The 20350-nt window shown below is 38.4% G+C and overlaps 1 protein-coding gene across 3 annotated transcripts in view; it reads right to left on the bottom strand.

Moving 5' to 3' along the window:
* Window positions 1–297: 297 nt before the first annotated feature.
* xpo1b (exportin 1 (CRM1 homolog, yeast) b) overlaps window positions 298–20350 on the bottom strand; it is a 29888-nt gene continuing 9835 nt past the window's right edge. For all 3 annotated transcript variants that reach the window (XM_039655204.2, XM_089120344.1, XM_089120345.1), the window contains 17 exons: window positions 20227–20346; window positions 11605–11733; window positions 11351–11509; window positions 11060–11257; window positions 10835–10973; window positions 10554–10735; window positions 10315–10471; window positions 9943–10106; window positions 9677–9811; window positions 9388–9571; window positions 8088–8194; window positions 6188–6382; window positions 5847–6015; window positions 5612–5746; window positions 4993–5152; window positions 2179–2275; window positions 298–1789 (listed from right to left, as the gene is read on the bottom strand). In XM_039655204.2, coding sequence (XP_039511138.1) covers window positions 1643–1789; window positions 2179–2275; window positions 4993–5152; window positions 5612–5746; window positions 5847–6015; window positions 6188–6382; window positions 8088–8194; window positions 9388–9571; window positions 9677–9811; window positions 9943–10106; window positions 10315–10471; window positions 10554–10735; window positions 10835–10973; window positions 11060–11257; window positions 11351–11509; window positions 11605–11733; window positions 20227–20346 — 2577 coding nt within the window. In that variant the 3' untranslated portion in view covers window positions 298–1642. The remainder of the gene's footprint in view (window positions 1790–2178; window positions 2276–4992; window positions 5153–5611; window positions 5747–5846; window positions 6016–6187; window positions 6383–8087; window positions 8195–9387; window positions 9572–9676; window positions 9812–9942; window positions 10107–10314; window positions 10472–10553; window positions 10736–10834; window positions 10974–11059; window positions 11258–11350; window positions 11510–11604; window positions 11734–20226; window positions 20347–20350) is intronic.

The following is a 20350-nucleotide window of genomic DNA, read 5'->3' as shown; positions in this document are numbered from 1 at the left end:
AGTCGACTACTAAAATGACTAAAACTGAAATAAAATGAAATTAAAGCCATAACAAACTAACACAAATTACAAAAGTACATACAATTATTAAAACCTAAACTTAAGTTGAAAATATTCCAAATGAAAGCTAGTTCAAAACATTAATAAACACTATAAAGATTTATAAATAGTAATGATATTTTGAAGATTGAATTTTCATTTTTGAAATTTGATTTCATTTTTGAAGTAGTGTACTTCACATCTCCAGCTATGCATTTACCCAAAAGATGGAACAAACCCAAGAGAAATCAGACAGAATTATAAAATTCTTCCAACTTTAATCAGTTCAAAAAGATTCACAACAAATGCAACACATATTAAATGGGAAATTCACCACTGATCATCAGGATTTGGATTGGTACATTCTACTTCCTAATTAGAATGTTGGCATTTACGTCTTTTTCTCTGAATACAAATCTTGTGTTTTATTTGGACAGGACTTAAAGATAAAAATGAAAAAATACAAAATTAAATGTAAACTGAGATTTATTTTGCTCTAAGTAGTGTCCTGCAGCACTACAGCATGGTAAACAATGTAAATAAGTAGAATTTGAAAAACTCCAAAGCAGTCTCTGAGTTAACATGAGCAGTTATAAAGGTGTAGCCTACAAGAACCCATAAATATTTCAACCACTTCTTTTAAACTTCAATTTAATGAAAGCTCACAAAAGGAGCAACCGTCCTCATTGAGGAAAACAAAAAACCTGATGTCGGCTTAGCGACAACACGCACGCACGCTCGCACACCCACAACAAAACAGGACGAAACATCTGTGTGTTCCCATGGTAGCAAAGATGCTGTACAGTGATGCTGATATGAACACGTAGACGGCTGCTGAACACTTCCGTGTGGAAAAAGCAAACAGAGCGCCACTTCAAAGTCCCACTCACAACCGCAGCAGCATCCATCAGACAGCTCAACTCAGCGATCTACTTCACATTCTGCTGAGATCTACTTTAGTCCCGAACCACTTCTGGATTCCCGACACACGAAACGCCGACCAATGAGTACGCAGCACCTCTGCAAACTCACCAATCACAAACATTCTTTGACATTCTCATTGGCTGGATCAGGTGCACAGCTCATTGGCCCACACACTGACACTAGGTACCATCTACCTGCGGCCAGAACACATACAGCTCTCTGCAAACACAACAAACTGCACTCTGGTCTTTATACATGATAATATACATAAACAAATACGTGAGGAGGAAATAGAAGGGGAGAGGGGCAACGAAAAAAAGCGAGCACAAAGCGAGTTAATTGTACAGATGTGACACTTCATGCATCGTTTGGATTACAGGGACCCAACGTAAGCAGTTAACAATGGAAAGGTAATACATAAAAGTGTGTATGAAACACGTGCTATGCAAAAAGGTGATGGTATCGTTTACATATTGGCATTGTTTTGGTCAAGAGACAGCCAAGTGCAGATATCGCCTCCTCACAGGAAGATCCTAAAGTACTCACACACACACACACACACACTTATGAGAAAACACACAGGGGGCCCACAGAAGAGTAGCCACAACACTGCTTTAGCTGTGCGTTTAGTTTGTTTAGGAGTCAGCGGATTGTGAGCGCTGCGTGTTTGCATGCGAACTCAGTCGCACATCTCCTCTGGTATTTCGTGAGGGTTGAGGATGCCAGGCACAGACATCTGCAGCTTGTGTTTTTCCTCCTGGGCCTGGCGCAATGAAGCCTCCCTCTCCTCCAGAAACAGATCAGAGGTGTCCTCGCCTGCAAACTCCTGCAGGTACACAGAGAGAAACATGTGAGCAGCATTTAGTGGGTTTGGCTTGCACTGACTGCTCTGCCAGGATGCTGTCATCTCTGCAGTAATTGCCCTCTCTCCATCTCACATACAGCCTCTGTGCCTGTGCACTACAGATGACCCATATAGTTACACCATGCTTCACGATCCCTTAAAGGTCAAAAGGGACAGCACGCTTTCTCTCACACCATATCTATTTCCTCGATCCATGAACTCCACATTATTACTGATTATTATTACTGATAATCAAAATCGATTTATTTGCCTATTACAAAGACAACATATTTCAATAACCATTATTATGCTATTAACTATTATAGTTCTCAGAGTCCTTGTCTCAGTAGGATAAACGTCTTGCACCTCACCTTGATCTGTACAAGGAAATCCCTCAAGTGTTCTTTGAATGCTGGGATGTCTTGGTTTAAACTGAACAGGCCAGTCACAAATACTTTCACTTGGGCACTAGAAAGAAAAAGAAAAAACAGTCAGAAAGCAAAACTAATAAAACTAGACTTTAACATAGTCCTAAGCAATGATGTCGCACGGCCGCGCACTTCTGATGCCGTGGCAGCGCAGAAAAGAATAAAATGCCACAGAGGACTGCTGAGAAATATGTGGGGATATCCATTTGATTGCAATTATTTCTTATTTACTACAGTGCTCTGGTCAACCGCTATAGAGTGAAAACTGGTGAATGCGGTTTACAGGTTTCATAGAAAGAGAAAGATGTGAGCATGTGATTGGCAGCGAGTCGTATGTGCGGACCAAATAGCTCAATACGAGAGGCAACGGGAAACGCAAAGACGTGAAATAAAATCACATCCTAATGTTTTAAAGAAGAGTGCTTTGAAAAATAACGGTTGATGAACACAGAACGGTAACAATTACACACCCACCCGCATGCAAATTCAAAATACATAATTATTTTAAATAGTAGGGATGGTAAGATTCACCAATTCGCATCGGCATAAAAGCTAACGATGCGATGCATCGATTTAAATAAGTGTGCATCGGATACAAGTTGGCATTTGTAACGCAATGACGCAGGTCTGGAGGGTCCTGTGGCACGAGACGCGTTTTAAGCCCAATTTATACTTCTGCTTCAAACTCACGCCGTAGCTACGCAATTGCGTGTCAATTCATTGAATGTACAAAAACACTTTGTAACAGTGTAACAGCTTACTTTTCTTCCTATTCTATACACTATATTCTATTATTGTAAAGAATTGAACTGTCCTGTAGAAGATTTTGCAAATAATTTTTCATAGGATTTCTTGGTAAAGACTGTACAGTTAATAGCACTGTAAAAAAAAAAAAAAAAAAAAAAAAAAATCAGGTAACCTAAAATGTGCTTCATTTACTGACTTCTTAATTAACTGCTTGTATTTCAAAAATATGATTTAATAACAATAAGTTACATCAAGGGGCAAATAAAATATAAATGGCACATTCAAGTTAAAAGTTACAACTGAATGTTGAAACCATTGTGTTTACGTATGTTGTACAGGTCAGGTATAAAGAATATTTTTGCTCAGGTAGCGAAAAATATCCACCCAATAGAAAAAGAAGTTTAGCTCAGCAAGAAAAAAAATTAGAGGGAATATTGGTCCTAAGCATTTCAAAAAGACTGATGCTGCTGGATTTAACCAATTGCAAAGAACAATTTTCTTTAATATTTCTTTAATAAATCCACATGTTAAGACAACACATGCCAAGAACATACAATGGCCCTACATGTTTTGGAACGTCACACTTTCTATTACATTACACAACAATTTATCAAACCTTGTGACATTTTTATTAAAGATAGGACACTACTGTAATTGTAAAAGTGACATTTCATGCAGTGCCTCTCCAGATGCGTTTTTTGGAGTGCGCAATTTCTTGTGAATAGGGATGCACGATATTGGATTTTGGACGATATTTTCAAACTAATTTTGCCGATACCGATGTATTTTATATATTTTTTAAAGTGCAAAAAAAAACTCTTATTAAAAGCTTCTATTAAAGTTCTCAGTCAAGAGCAGTGAGTGATTTCCTCTGTGTTTTGTTGTTTTATCAACATTAAAGGGATAGTTCTCCCAAAAATTCAAATTGTCAATTTACTCGCTCAAGTTGTTTTAATTTCTTTATTTGGAAGAATGTGGCTAACCAAACAGTTGCTGTACTCCAGTGACTTCCATATATGCATATACTACCCTATACGCACACTACGCAAGTTGTCTACCCTCCTGTCAAAGCGCGTCAATCAAAGTTTACCACATCGATGAGGTAAATTAAGTGGAACTATCCTTCTGGTCACAAAAAGAGAGACAGAGAAAACACCATAAAAGTGAATTGCGGGAACAGCGATCAGGCAGACTTGTGTTCTCTCCTCTCCAAGTTTGATATCAGCAAAGAACAGTAAAGTTAAGCTGATGTGCATCTCTTTCTATCTGTCTAACCTAGCAGCAGTGTATCCGTGTCTTGCTTGCTAATGCCAGCCACTTCCAGGGCTGTGTTCTGTGCCTTTGTGCCAGACAAAAAGAAAAAGGGAGATGGAAATATTTATTACGTTTGATAATACCAAGGGCAGCGGCGTATGTTTATAAACTGCAGCTCGGAAAAGATAACCGCATCGTGCGTTAACATGAGTTCATATGAGCGTGGACGAAATGAAACGTGCACTTTCCAGAAAAACATCTATGGGGACCAGTTACCAGTACAATATGGGCATGATGGCACTCATTATTAGGCACTCATACTTTTAAAACAAGACAATGATTATACATTTTTAAAATTAGCATTTTTTAGCATATAAATTAGATAAATTTATAAGTCAGTTTAGTTACAACTCTGCAATAAAGCAAGATGGAAAGAAATTTTTTAGAAAGAAAGTTTTAGTTCCTGCGAGCGTCGGGTGCATATTAGAACAGCACATCAGCACGTGAATGACATGTTTAACTAGCAAGACTTTGACAAACATGCAAATATTGAACTTTTGTGAATTGCAGTGTCCCGTGAGTGTAACTCTACCTCTGCGTTTACACGTGATGTGAATGTACGTTATGATTTTTCTTCAAAAGCAGATTGTGGAGAGATTTTAATAGTGATTTTAAGCTTTTATCGGCCGGCACCGATGTTTTCCCGATATCATTGTGCATCCCTACTTGTGGAGCATTAGTTTGTAGGATACTCACTCTTGTAAGTGGGGGAAAGCTGATTTGAGCAAGTTGGCAACATACTCCTGGATAAATCCTTGGTTGTTTACTGGGTTTGTGGGGTTCAGAGTTGCACTGATTTTTCCTTCCTCAACAAGGTTAAACATGTACGCCAAAATAGAAGCATGCATGGTCAAACCTGGATGACAAATATGCAGAGGTTGAACAAACGGACGCATTTACAGATTTAATCATGTCACTATAAAAAAATATGCTAGTTTTATAACATAAATAACAAAAACAGATTCTATTAAGGATGAAGAAAAAAACAACAACGTGGCTATAACTTTAATCTTCACAAGATATAAATCAGTAAATATCTGAGCAGTTAAAGATTTTTAAATCATTTATAATTCAAGTTAAATTAGAAAATAATAATTTTAGCAATGTATATGAACTGTTAAATTATTAAATTGATTATTCCTGCACTATTTTAATGATTATTCTAGAAAAACCTTAGTGCTCATGATAACAACATGGTTACACAGTGTTCAGGCAAAAAAAGAGAGAGAGAGAGAGAGAGAGAGAGAGAGAGAGAGAGAGAGAGAGAGAGAGAGAGAGAGAGAGAGAGAGAGAGGGGAGGGTGGCAAGTACTGACCGGCTGTATGTGATGTATCCGTGACAACAGAGAAGATGTGTTGTAGGATGTCACAGAAGTATGTCTGATAGAAGCTCTGAGCTGCCGCATCCTCCTGGGCCACGTTCTGCAGCAGCGTGTAGAGAATCTGAAGGCCTACGTGACATTTTTCATTGTACAGTTTTGTATGCATGTTATGATAAATGATTAGGGTAAATCTGACATCTAGCTGTGATGAGTGCATCTGTGTTCTCACCAGTGTCTGCCACGTTTCTCATAGTGTGTTTAAAAGCCCATATAATGGAGTCAAGCACAAGCTTAAACTGGGCTGGTGGGATAGCCAGGAATGCTGGGAAACAGTGAGAGTTCACTGCCTGCAGCAGATAGAAGAAATGTGTCCGGTGTTCTGGGTATTCTTCAAAATCCTAAAAAAAAGAAAAGAAAAGGATATTATGCTCTTTACAATTCCAAAAAATAGACAAATTTCAAAAGATTCTTCAGATAAAAAAACAAATGCAGTCTGATTTCAACAATAACGGACAATAGAATATTGCATTTTTATCACACAATGTTGCTGGATAAATAAGGGCAGCTTACTTTGTTGATCATGTTTAATGTGCACTCGAACACTGCATCAAATATCTGAGGGATCTCTCCAGTAATGTGTCCACCCAGTTTGTTTACGATTGTTGCCATGGTACTAAGCACTTCCGGTTCTCTTGCTGCTGGGACATTGCGCTGGTAATCAATGAGCACAGCATCCAACAGCGGAGGGACAAAGTTCTCCCCCACCTAGAGTATGAACAATAACACATGCGCAGACAGGCTTAAAGGATGAGCGGATAAGTGTGTGTTGTGTAAGGACAGTGCTAATCTGAACATGTCCAAACTGCCGGCTCTGGATCAGGTATAACAGAATTATCTGCACAGAGATAGAAATACTGGATCTATCAAACACACAACACAGAACAGCCTTGAGCTGGACAAATAGTCTCATCATGAAAAAAAACAGAGCTAGAATCAAGATTTTAGTTTTAAAATTAGATGAATGCATTAGAGAAAGGTCATATTTTACATCCATGTTTTTTTTATTTCTTGTCGTCAATAGTAATGTGCTGTGACAGTTTAAGTAATGTGCTGTGACAGTTTAAAGTAACAATGTGCAGTGTATATATATATATATATAACATTTAAAATTTTGGTTTGCATAATAAATCACATTGCAGAAAAAATATGCTACGGTCATATTTGCTCTTTTTTTCATTTAAAAATGTATTGTATTTGTAAGAATAAAAAATGATGAGAATGCAGTTTTGTTTAAGATTGAGTGGGTCATCTTCTCAAAAGTATTTCAACAACATGTACACAGCTTGATTTTCAGTCCAGACCCTTTGCCTAAATGTAGGGATGAGCCAAAATTTCAACATTTTTGGCCAAAAGAGACAAATGGACGAAAATATACGCTCTAATAATCATAACACCCTGCTGCTTAGGTGTAGTGCTGTGCATAGTCCACTCCAGGACACTAAAAAAAAAATGTAATACTGCAATGCTGCATGTTTTAAAGAAATCTATAGTATAAATTGCTATATAACTAAACATGCCTTAACTGGAGTGCTGAATAGTGTAAATATCAACATCACTCTGATTAGATGCTTTCATGCTGCTGCCACCGCTGTCATTTTCATTGCGTGTTTATTTTGTTATTGAGAGGAAAGCATGGAGCGCATATTTACATATTCTACTGAAACGCCACACTCAGCAGCGCGGATGGTGTGGGGATGTTAAATGAGCTCTCAGATTCAATGTTTCCCGAGTATTGTATTTAGCATGGCTTATTTTGAAAACAACATGACTCTTGTCAATTTCCTTTGTAGTTTCTTTATAGTGGTAACCAAAATGAGTCCAAACTTCAGTGCTGTATACCGTGGCAGTATAATTCTATCATCTCAGGGTTTAGCTGGGCTTACTAATACTAACGCTAATGCTAGCGAGGCACCGTTATGCTTCACCACATCACAGTTTGATTCTCTATGGAATAGCCCTACTGTGCAGTATCATGGTGTGGTATAGCCGTGCTGGGCAATGATGGTAAAGTGACGTTACCCTGTTGTTCACTGATCCGCTTCCCACTACACTCTGCTCACATGATCCGATAATATCAGCTGTGTAGGACAATATATTATTTGGGGAACTGGTCAAAAATAAATCTTTTAAAACTGATTTTGTTGCATTAAACTGAATAAAGAAAAATATATTGATATTTAATATTCATTTATTTTCTACCCAATTTTACTTTCAATCAAAGTGTAATTATTTTATTGGCTTGTATTTCTTAAATTCAGATTCATTAAAATGACTGAATTATATAAGTCTAATATCAATACAATTACACAAAAAAGCGCTAATTTTAAATAATAAATAAATAATTGTCTGATTTGGCCCATAATTTTCATCTCGGTGCATCCCTACCTAAAAGCTGTGATTTGTGTCTCACCATCTGTGGGTCATTGGAGCGGCTGACCCAGCCTGAGATCAGCTTCAGAGTCTCTCTCTTCACGGTGCGCATGCTCCTGATGAGAGGCTGCTTTGTCACCATCTCACCTACAAAAAAACAAATCAAATAAACAGACATAAAGCACTTGAGGTTTTTGAGTTAAGTCTATTATATAATGTTTTTGTCATGTATTCAGGGAAAGTCAGACTTTCTCATTAATAATAATTTTCTTAGGCAACTATTTATTTAAACTTAACTCATTCTGTTCTAGCTATAGTGCTATATATAGCTGCTCAGACAGCCCTGTAATGGACCGCTGTGTTCACACACACACACACGCACGCACGCACGCACGCACGCACACACACACACACACACACACACACACACACACACACACACACACACACACACACAGCTAAGCTCTGTGACAGCCTTTTGTCTTCCAGCTGAGCAGGTTTGTGTAATCAGACTGTCACTCTGAGACAACCAACTAGACATGTGCCGGTATTCGGTAATGCGATAAATCGTGGTAATGAATATGCACGATATAGTTATTGCGCCACTTCAAAATACCATGAAAAATAATAGATCCGAATTCAGATTTTTTTTATGTGCATTAGTTTATTTTCCATCAACTACTGTAAAAAGATATGCTACGCAGTGCGCACTCTAATATAGACTAAAATAAACAATCCTCACATGAAGAAGAAGCATGGCGGAAGGAGGAACGCTGCCGACGATGTATCCCTTCTAAAAACAGGGCTGAGCTTTCAGCTTGAGACTCGCGCAATTTACACTTTTCACATGCTCTCACGCCACACATCCATTTTCTCACGCAGAGAAAAATCGCAGAGTAAAGGGGAAACTGCCACTAACAGACAAGACAGAGCAGGATCCTTATGACATGAAAAAAATATAAGCTCCCAGGTTCTGTCCTTTTTAAATGAAATTTAGAAAATAAATACTGTTTTGGCGCTTGTAAATGTGACTAAACATAATGAAATTCTGTTTAGTTACCAAATGTTTTGACAATCACAATTAGACATTGTGATGCAAGTTGTTTTTTTAGATACCCCCAATCCATCCGTTTCTCGTGCAATTCAAATATCGTGATAACCATATACCGTGATAAAAGCTCAATACCGGCACATGCCTACAACCAACAGAGATGCATATACACGGAAAATATACACATGAATACACTCTAGAATTAAACTTCTTGTCTTAAACATGTGCGCACACATATGATAAAATCTGAAAAGTACAGAGAGATTTGATAGACTAAAGAAAAACACACCGTTGGTCTGGATGGCAGCAGAGATGTTTTCACTGAGGCACTTGTATACATTGAGCATGTCCAGGTAGATGCGACCCAACTGAATAACAAAAGGGTGTCCCACGGCTTTACACGCTCGGACGTTGGTCTTCAGGATGCTTCCCAACTGCTTCACTGTCTCCGGGTCCTTAAGAATGTCCACATTCTATAGAATAACACCATAAACATACAACACCATAAATTTAAGATCAGTCTTAAATTTTTTTTTTTTTTTAATTGAACAAAATTTGATGTTTGAGAAAACACACACCTTGGTGGCCTGCTGAATGATGCTGTCCCACACCTGGTTAGGCAACAACATGTACTTCTCTATTAGGTGTTCCTGTACAGCCTGATCCGTCTGTGCTCCAATCATATAGCCAACAGCCTCGTAAAATGTATGCACCTACAAACAACAAATGGTCGTTCAAGTCCAGCAGAGTTGCAAAAACTTCTCAAATGTTATACATTTCTAAAGCATAATGTGACCGTTAAACATGGAGCAGGCTAACGGAGACAGATGAGGTTATTTGATACCTGCTGGGGCTGCAGGTCACAGATGATGGTGTTGATGTTGTTGAGGATCTCATCAATGAAGGGCATCACCTCTCCCACCTGCACCTGCACAAAATGCCTCCTACACTTCTGAGCTATCTTTATAAACGTGTCACACGCCATGTCTTGAACTCCATCATGGGTTTCTGAGAAGAATAAATAGTAAAAAATAATTGTAAAAGAACTGATGTAATCGTGTTAATTTAATCAAGCTAAAATTAGAACTCTGTATATGTATAATCAAATCTGACATCAAAGATGCTTTTATTTAAAAATCAGACCAAAAGATATCACATCTGTATACAGATGCAAATCTTTGATTCTATTCTAAGGCTCAAAGCATTTGCTACTCACCATGCATAAACTCAAACAATTTATTAACAACAGTCTTCAAGAATTTCCAGTGCGCACGTAGGAACCGTGGGTACTGGCCAACAATGTACATGATGTTGGAGGCAATGATGGCCTTGTTATCCTTGCCTCTCTTCTGCTCACATAGTCCCAGCAGGTCCTGTAGATGTTGTGGGAACATTGTTATGGTTCTTATTTTTCATTACAAGACTTTACATCTTTGCATTTTAAGATTTCCGCACCTTTATGACAGTGACGAGGAAACGCTTCTCATCTTCTTCATGCATAGCTCCACTGATGGAACCAATAGCCCAGCATAGTGTGTTCAGGTTCTTCCAGGACCACTCTGTACCGTTCACCTGATTGTGAAGCTTTTCTGTCATAATACGCTCTGTGTCGGCATAATCCAGATGGGTAAGATAGACTGCAGAGAGAGAGAAATATGATCACACTTATAATAAACACAGATTAGTGGGCAAAAAAAAAAATCTGCATTCATAGTACAAAGGAGCATAGCGCTCACCAAGCGTCTCCCTCATGTTCTTGTAGAGGTTGATGGAGTCTGTATCCTTCATGAACTCTCGAACCACCTCGCCCTGATCGTTCTCCACCACCAGCACTTCCTCTGGCTTGGCCATGCGGCTCACCATCAACAAACGTACCTGCAAAACAGTATCACAAAAAACTCTATTGTTTCTACCAAAAAAAAAAAAAGAAGTATTTCATCACAAATTGTAAGTGAGCTAACCTTAGACAGCACAGGTAGGTAGAGCTGTCTGCGGGGCGGTACATCAAAGTGTTGGCTGCCTGAGAGTAAGGGAGAAGTCGAAGTTGAGAAAGGACTCTCTCTGTACAGCTCAGCTGCAAGGTGGTTCCAGTACTCCAAACAGATCTTAAAGATCTCGGTCTCCTCCACCTCTGACACCAGCAACATGTAATGTAGAGCCTGAACAGAACAAACAGGGTCTTAACACATTGGCATCTAATCAGCAAAGAGACAGTGGTTGATTCTCCACAACCAAGTTCAGTCTGTGCATACCTCCATAAGCGTCTCTCTGATGTTCAGTCTCTTTTCTATCAGCTGTCCGTGCTCTTTGAGGAAGGTGCAGAGGAACAGGCTGAGGTTCTGAATAAAGTTTTGCTCATCATCTTTACCGTTTGCATACGCCAGCCGGATGTTGGTGTTCAGTGGAAGCATCTTCAACACACAAGTAAGAAAGAGAACATCAGAATAGCCCAAGACCAATGGGTATATGGGAATTTTACTTTGATTTAAACAAGAGAGGAGGTTACCTGTTTGAGCTGCATCATGGTCAGAGTGAAGAGACTGACAAACTGCTCTTCGTACTGGCTGACACTGACTCCTGCTATTTCAGTCAAGCATTTCAGTGTCACATTGCGAAACATCGGGACGTTTAAAAACTAGAAATAAATATAGAAGAGAGAAGAGAGGTCAACAAATATCTCAAAGACCACTGCTTGAAATGCAATCTTTAGGGCCCAAGCCCTGAAAGGGCGAAGGCCCTATTGTTTTCCTTGGGATTATTAGGGCCCAAGCCCTGAAAGGGCGAAGGCCCTATTGTTTTCCTTGGGATTATTTTTCTTTACTATTATTATTATAATAATTATTATTTTACTACCTTTTGGGCACTTTTGGGGCCCTTAACGTGCTCGAAAACTCTTGAAACTTTGCACACGGGTCAGAACCCGCGGCCATCAGAGCCGGGCTGAAGCTGGTACCCGGGCGTGGTAGGGCGGCTCGTCAGCGCCCCCTGGAACGGGGTCCGAACACTTGGTCCATAACTCAAACACGCTTGTATGTAATAATATGAAACTCGGTACACATGTTGATCTCATCGTTTCATCTATACCTCACACTCTTACTTTTTACCCCAGCCCAACAGGAAGTCGGCTATTGAGGTTTGTTTGTAAAACGCTCGCAATGGAATGTCATATACTCCTCCTAGAGCTTTGATCCAAATTCGACGAATCTCGGTCAGCGTGAAGTCAAGACATTGAGGATGAAAGTTTGCGAGGGGATTTTTTATATCTCGAACGGTTTGTCCGTGGCGAGGAAACGAAATCATGGCGAGAAACGTGAAACAGGAAGTGTGTTATAACTTCAGCATACATTAACTGATCTTGATGAAACTTCAGCAGTGTGTTCGCTGTAAGAGGATGATCACATGGATGTGACTATTGTGAGTCAAAGTTATAGCGCCACCAACTGGCAGCAGGAAGTGTGTCACTTTCAAAATGCTTTGATATCACCCTTTTATTTTTACCCGATTTGCTTCAAACTTCATCTGTATAATGTAAACATACGGCAGATGTAGACCTGTGAATGGATTCTTGATATCTTTGAAACTGTTGCCGTGGCGACGCATCAAACTTTACCCTTCTTTTAGGATGCTTTTTGGATGCTTTTGAGACCCTTAGCATGCTTCAAATTGCATGAAACTCGACAGACACATCACATTTATTAGCCAGTAGACATGTGCAAAGTTTCAGAAACGGGCGTGGTGAGGGCTCAGTAGCGCCACCTTTTGACAAAAGTGGGGTTGTTAGTTTTAACTAGAGTTACAAAAATTGGTATGTATATTGTACTCCTCGAGCTGGACAACTTTCTAATTGACACTTATTAGCTAGGACCCACAGAAAGTCAGATATTTTTGTTTGAATATGGCCACTCTGAGCCTACATGTCTCTGTGTCTCTGTGTCTTTGGCTGGCTGGCTGACTGGCTGGCTGTCTGTGTGTGTGTGTGAGTGTGCAGGGGGAGGGGGCTTAACCATTTCACTGCTGTGTGTATGGCCTGCATAAAGAAAATACATTTCTCAAGCCTGGTATTTTTTAAATAAGTTTTTATTTTTATTTTTTATAAGTAAAGGCATATAACTAGTTTAATTGTAGTGAATTGACAATAGTTTTATATAATTAGTTTATTAATCAGATTAACTTGGTCAATAAACTTGGTCTGAAAATTTGGTCCATAAATCAAACACACTTGCATGTAATAATATGAAACTTGGTACACATATAGATCTCATCGTTTCATATATACTTCACACTCTTACTTTTTACCCCAGCCCAACAGGAAGTCGGCTATTTAGGGTTGTGTTTAAAACACATGCAATGGAATTTAAATTATTGCTCCTAGAGCACTGAACCAAATTCGACGAAACTCGATCAGCGTGAAGTCAAGACATTAAGGATGAAAAAGTGCCACGGGATTTTTGATATCTCGAACGGTTTGGCCGTGGCGAGGAAACAAAATTATGGCGAGAAACATGAAACAGGATGTGTGTTATAACTTCAGCATACATTAACTGATCTTGATGAAACTTCAGCAGTGTTTTCGCTGTAAGAGACCGATCACATGGATGTGACTATTGTGAGTCAAAGTTATAGCGCCACCAACTGGCAGCAGGAAGTGTGTCACTTTCAAAATGCTTTGAAATCACTCTCTTATTTTTAACCGATTTGCTTCAAACTTCATCTGTATAATGTAAATACACGGCAGATGTAGACCTGTGAATGAATTTTTGATATCTTTGATACTGTTGCCGTGGCAACGAAACAAACTTTAACATTCTTTTTTGATGCTTTTGGGACTCTTAGCATGCTTGAAATTGCTTGAAACTCAACAGATACATCACATTTATTAGCCAGTAGACATGTGCAACTATGGCAAAAGATTAAAGTAATGTGAAAAAAGTAAACACTAAAAGCCTCATATCTTCTAAAAATGTAATTATACATCATTTGTTTCTAAATTAAATTATACAAATATTATAACTTCCCCAATTTTTCCCTTTTTTCATTTAAGAATTATGTTTACGTTCAAAAACAGCCAGAATTGTTGTAAAATTCAGAAAAAAATAATAATCTGAGTCATACGTAGTGCTATACTGCCCTCTTGTGTTCAATATCAGGTAGGCCTATTGTGTATATTCCCACCGGTTAATCAACGTGTGACTCCGCTGGGACTTGGGAGCTTTTAAATCGCTTACTTAAAACCGAAAGTCAAAATACGGATGTCCGCACAAGACATTAATGGTGTGGAGTAGAGCGAGCATTTTAAATAAATTCCTATTAAGTAGGATTGAACTAAACAGAAAGAATGTTCACTCTGTTCTGCTGGTTCCTCGCTGGTGGATCATATGATTACTTTGTCATAATCTATGACAAAAATGCTATTATAAACTATATTAATAATAGATAATACACATTGCTCTTATTTTTAAAAAATACATTCATGAAAAACAAGATAACAAAAATCATAAAAAGATATAGCCATGGCTGCTATAAATGTTTGAAATGCATAGGACAGATGTTTAATGACGCAGCAACATATAATTGAAAGGCAATTAATAATCTGTCATTACGTCACTGCATTATGATATTACGGCTCTAATACGGTGCAGCACAAAGCACTTATGTGCATCCCGAGCGGAGAATGATGTGCTTGAAGCCACATGAAGTTACAGCGCATTGAGTCCGTATTGAAAAGTTCAAAGCACAAAGGAAATACATATTTATGAACAGTGTATTATACATTATATATCTATGCAATAGTTTATTGAGCCTTTTCTTTTAAAGGTTTTAAATTTCAGTTACTGTGTGCGTGAAGAACAATTATAGTGCTCTGACTCTAGTGTTGTGATCTAACCGACAGCGTCCGACACCCGGTAGAAAGTAACACGATTAAGTTACAGCAATAAAGTCCAGCAAGAAAAAGTTTCTTCATTCGAAAATATAGACCTTTAGACCTTTATCTTAAAGACCCAGTATAATAGGATTAACATTGAATCATCTTGAAGATCGTTTCATCATTGACTGTAACCGAATGCGACGTGCTGTTTGAATGCTGAATGGAGAATGACTGACAGGCGCAGAGAGGGAAAAGTTTACGTGTTCTTGAATTTAATGACTTAAATATTAATTTCTATATCACACAATAGCTTCAGAACACTTATAATACAGTACACAAAAACTTTATGGTACTTTAGAAAGTTTTTGTGCCTTTGTGCCTTACATAGAATAGTATATGCACAATATAGAATTTGAATCAGCCTCGTCAAAGATGGCAGTGTCAGAGCCGATACCGATCCTGAGTATCTAATCGGCGCACTTCTTTTCAACAGTCAAATTGAAATTGAAATTGCTTGAAACTCAACAGATACATCACATTTATTAGCCAGTAGACGTGCAAAGTTTCAGAAACGGGCATGGTGCAAGGACTAAATAGCGCCACCTTTTGACAAAAGTGGGGTTGTTAGTTTTATCTACAGTTACAAAAATCGGTATATACATTTTACTCCTCAAGCCGGACAACTTTCTATTACATAGTCATTAGCTCGGACCAAGAGGAAGTCCGATATTTTGGTTTGAATATGGTGAGCCTCTCTCTGAGCCTATGTCCCTGTATAAAGCTAAGTTTGCCTATCCGGAATTAACATTGTATATCAACAACGTCTTTCTGTCTAGTCGTAATTACATTTTGGATAGTTTGTATTATCATTTAAGATATCTGTAACATAATTTTGACTAGTCGAAATGACAGAGTATGGCAAGCCGTTTTAACATTTAATCATGAAAGGGCCAAAGCCTTCGGCACCGCCACCCGGGTGCCTTTAGGTAACTAAAGGAACCGGGGTTGCGGTGCCACCGGCTTGGGCCCGCCATCGCTGCTCGCAGCTATATTTATTCTTTAGTATTATTATTATTTTGCTACCTTTTGGGCACTTTTGGGGCCCTTAACGTGCTCGAAAACTCTTGAAACTTTGCACACGGGTCAGAACCCGCGGCCATCAGAGCCGGGCTGAAGATGGTACCCGGACGTGGCAGGGCAGCTCGTCAGCGCCCCCTGGAACGGGGTCCGAACACTTGGTCCATAACTCAAACACGCTTGTATGTAATAATATGAAACTCGGTACACACGTTGATCTCATCGTTTCATCTATACCTCACACTCTTACTTTTTACCCCAGCCCAACAGGAATTTGGCTATTGAGGTTTGTTTGTAAAACGCTCGCAATGGAATGTCAAATACTCCTCCTAGAGCTTTGATCCACATTCGACGAAACTCGGTCAGCGTGAAGTCAAGACATTGAGGATGAAAGTTTGCGAGGGGATTTTTTATATCTCGAACGGTTTGTCCGTGGCGAGGAAACGAAATCATGGCGAGAAACGTGAAACAGGAAGTGTGTTATAACTTCAGCATACATTAACTGATCTTGATGAAACTTCAGCAGTGTGTTCGCTGTAAGAGGACGATCACATGGATGTGACTATTGTGAGTCAAAGTTATAGCGCCACCAACTGGCAGCAGGAAGTGTGTCACTTTCAAAATGCTTAGATATCACCCTTTTATTTTTACCCGATTTGCTTCAAACTTCATATGTATAATGTAAACATACGGCAGATGTAGACCTGTGAATGGATTCTTGATATCTTTGAAACTGTTGCCGTGGCGACGCATCAAACTTTACCCTTCTTTTAGGATGCTTTTAGGATGCTTTTGAGACCCTTAGCATGCTTCAAATTGCATGAAACTCGACAGACACATCACATTTATTAGCCAGTAGACATGTGCAAAGTTGCAGAAACGGGCGTGGTGAGGGCTCAGTAGCGCCACCTTTTGACAAAAGTGGGGTGGTTAGTTTTAACTAGAGTTACAAAAATTGGTATGTATATTGTACTCCTCGAGCCGGACAACTTTCTAATTGACACTTATTAGCTAGGACCCACAGAAACTCAGATATTTTTGTTTGAATATGGCCACTCTGAGCCTTTGGCTGGCTGGCTGGCTGTCTGTGTGTGTGTGTGTGTGTGTGTGTGTGTGCAGGGGGAGGGGGCTTAACCATTTCACTGCTGTGTGTATGACCTGCATAAAGAAAATACATTTCTCAAGCCTGGTATTTTTTAAATAAGTTTTTATTTTTATTTTTTATAAGTAAAGGCATATAACTAGTTTAATTGTAGTGAATTGACAATAGTTTTATATAATTAGTTTATTAATCAGATTAACTTGGTCAATAAACTTGGTCTGAAAATTTGGTCCATAAATCAAACACACTTGCATGTAATAATATGAAACTTGGTACACATATAGATCTCATCGTTTCATATATACTTCACACTCTTACTTTTTACCCCAGCCCAACAGGAAGTTGGCTATTTAGGGTTGTGTTTAAAACACATGCAATGTAATTTAAATTATTGCTCCTAGAGCACTGAACCAAATTCGACGAAACTCGATCAGCGTGAAGTCAAGACATTAAGGATGAAAAAGTGCCACGGGATTTTTGATATCTCGAACGGTTTGGCCGTGGCGAGGAAACGAAATTATGGCGAGAAACATGGAACAGGATGTGTGTTATAACTTCAGCATACATTAACTGATCTTGATGAAACTTCAGCAGTGTTTTCGCTGTAAGAGACCGATCACATGGATGTGACTATTGTGAGTCAAAGTTATAGCGCCACCAACTGGCAGCAGGAAGTGTGTCACTTTCAAAATGCCGTGGCAACGAAACAAACTTTAACATTATTTTTTGATGCTTTTGGGACTCTTAGCTTGCTTGAAATTGCTTGAAACTCAACAGATACATCACATTTATTAGCCAATAGACATGTGCAACTATGGCAAAAGATTAAAGTAATGTCAAAAAAGTAAACACTAAAAGCCTCATATCTTCTAAAAATGTAATTATACATCATTTGTTTCTAAATTAAATTATACAAGTATTATAACTTCCCCAATTTTTCCTTTTTTTTCATTTAAGAATTGTGTTTACGTTCAAAAACAGCCAGAATTGTTGTAAAATTCATAAAAAAATAATAATCTGAGTCATACGTAGTGCTATACTGCCCTCTTGTGTTCAATATCAGGTAGGCCTATTGTGTATATTCCCACCGGTTAATCAACGTGTGACTCCGCTGGGACTTGGGAGCTTTTAAATCGCTTACTTAAAACCGAAAGTCAAAATACGGATGTCCGCACAAGACATTAATGGTGTGGATTAGAGCGAGCATTTTAAATAAATTCCTATTAAGTAGGATTGAACTAAACAGAAAGAATGTTCACTCTGTTCTGCTGGTTCCTCGCTGGTGGATCATATGATTACTTTGTCATAATCTATGACAAAAATGCTATTATAAACCATATTAATAATAGATAATACACATTGCTCTTATTTTTGAAAAATACATTCATGAAAAACAAGATAACAAAAATCATTAAAAAAAAATATAGCCATGGCTGCTATAAAGCAACATATAATTGAAAGGCAATTAATAATCTGTCATTACGTCACTGCATTATGATATTACGGCTCCAATACGGTGCAGCACAAAGCACTTATGTGCATCCCGAGCGGAGAATGATGTGCTTGAAGCCACATGAAGTTACAGCGCATTGAGTCCGTATTGAAAAGTTCAAAGCACAAAGGAAATACATATTTATGAACAGTGTATTATACATTATCTATCTATGCAATAGTTTATTGAGCCTTTTCTTTTAAAGGTTTTAAATTTCAGTTACTGTGTGCGTGAAGAACAATTATAGTGCTCTGACTCTAGTGTTGTGATCTAACCGACAGCGTCCGACACCCGGTAGAAAGTAACACGATTAAGTTACAGCAATAAAGTCCAGCAAGAAAAAGTTTCTTCATTCGAAAATATAGACCTTTAGACCTTTATCTTAAAGATCCAGTATAATAGGATTAACATTGAATCATTGAAGATCGTTTCATCATTGACTGTAACCGAATGTGACGTGCTGTTTGAATGCTGAATGGAGAATGACTGACAGGCGCAGAGAGGGAAAAGTTTGTGTTCTTGAATTTAATGACTTAAATATTAATTTCTATATCACATAATAGCTTCAGAACACTAATAATACAGTACACAAAAACTTTATGGTACTTTAGAAAGTTTTTGTGCCTTTGTGCCTAACAGAATAGTATATGCACAATATAGAATTTGAATCAGCCTCGTCAAAGATGGCAGTGTCAGAGCCGATACCGATCCTGAGTATCTAATCGGCGCACTTCTTTTCAACAGTCAAATTGAAATTGAAATTGCTTGAAACTCAACAGATACATCACATTTATTAGCCAGTAGACGTGCAAAGTTTCAGAAACGGGCAATGTGCAAGGACTAAATAGCGCCACCTTTTGACAAAAGTGGGGTTGTTAGTTTTATCTACAGTTACAAAAATCGGTATATACATTGTACTCCTCAAGCCAGACAACTTTCTAATACATAGTCATTAGCTCGGACCAAGAGGAAGTCAGATATTTTGGTTTGAATATGGTGAGCCTCTCTCTGAGCCTACGTCCCTGTATGGCAAGCCCTTTTAACATTTAAAAGCTAAGTTTGCCTGTCCGGAATTAACATTGTAGATATCAACAACGTCTTTCTGTCTATTCGTAATTACATTTTGGATAGTTTGTATTATCATTTAAGACATCTGTAACATAATTGTGACTAGTCGAAATGACAGAGTATGGCAAGCCGTTTTAACATTTAATCATAAAAGGGCCAAAGCCTTCGGCACCGCTACCCGGGTGCCTTTAGGTAACTAAAGGAACCGGGGTTGCGGTGCCACCGGCTTGGGCCCGCCATCGCTGCTCGCAGCTATATTTGTAATTGTTATTGCATGAATCATTTGTACAACAAAAAATACATACACTATAAACATAGTTATTACACTACTGTCGGGAACACTTAATTCTGATTGTTCACTTGAAGCATGCTGCTGCTCAATATTGTTTTTTTTTTTAAATAAAAGTGGTGATTTATAGCAGTTACTAATGAGTAAAGGTAAAAATGAAGTCATCTATCAAACAACTATATTCCTAGTTCTTCACAAAGTCTCTAAGAGTAATAAAACATTTAGATATTTTACCTTGTACACCAGGGTACTGATGAGTTTAGTTTCAAAGATATAGCCCAAGGGAATCCAGTTGAGAAACCTTAGCAGAGTCTCCAAGGTAGCATGCACAAGAGGGGCATTCTGGGAATTTTCCTAA

This window comes from Pimephales promelas, chromosome 15 (genome assembly GCF_988280905.1).
Source record: "Pimephales promelas chromosome 15, fPimPro1.hap1.1, whole genome shotgun sequence".
NCBI lineage: Eukaryota > Metazoa > Chordata > Actinopteri > Cypriniformes > Leuciscidae > Pimephales > Pimephales promelas.
Note: the sequence above shows the minus strand (reverse complement) of the source record. Positions and strands in the feature narration are given on the sequence as shown.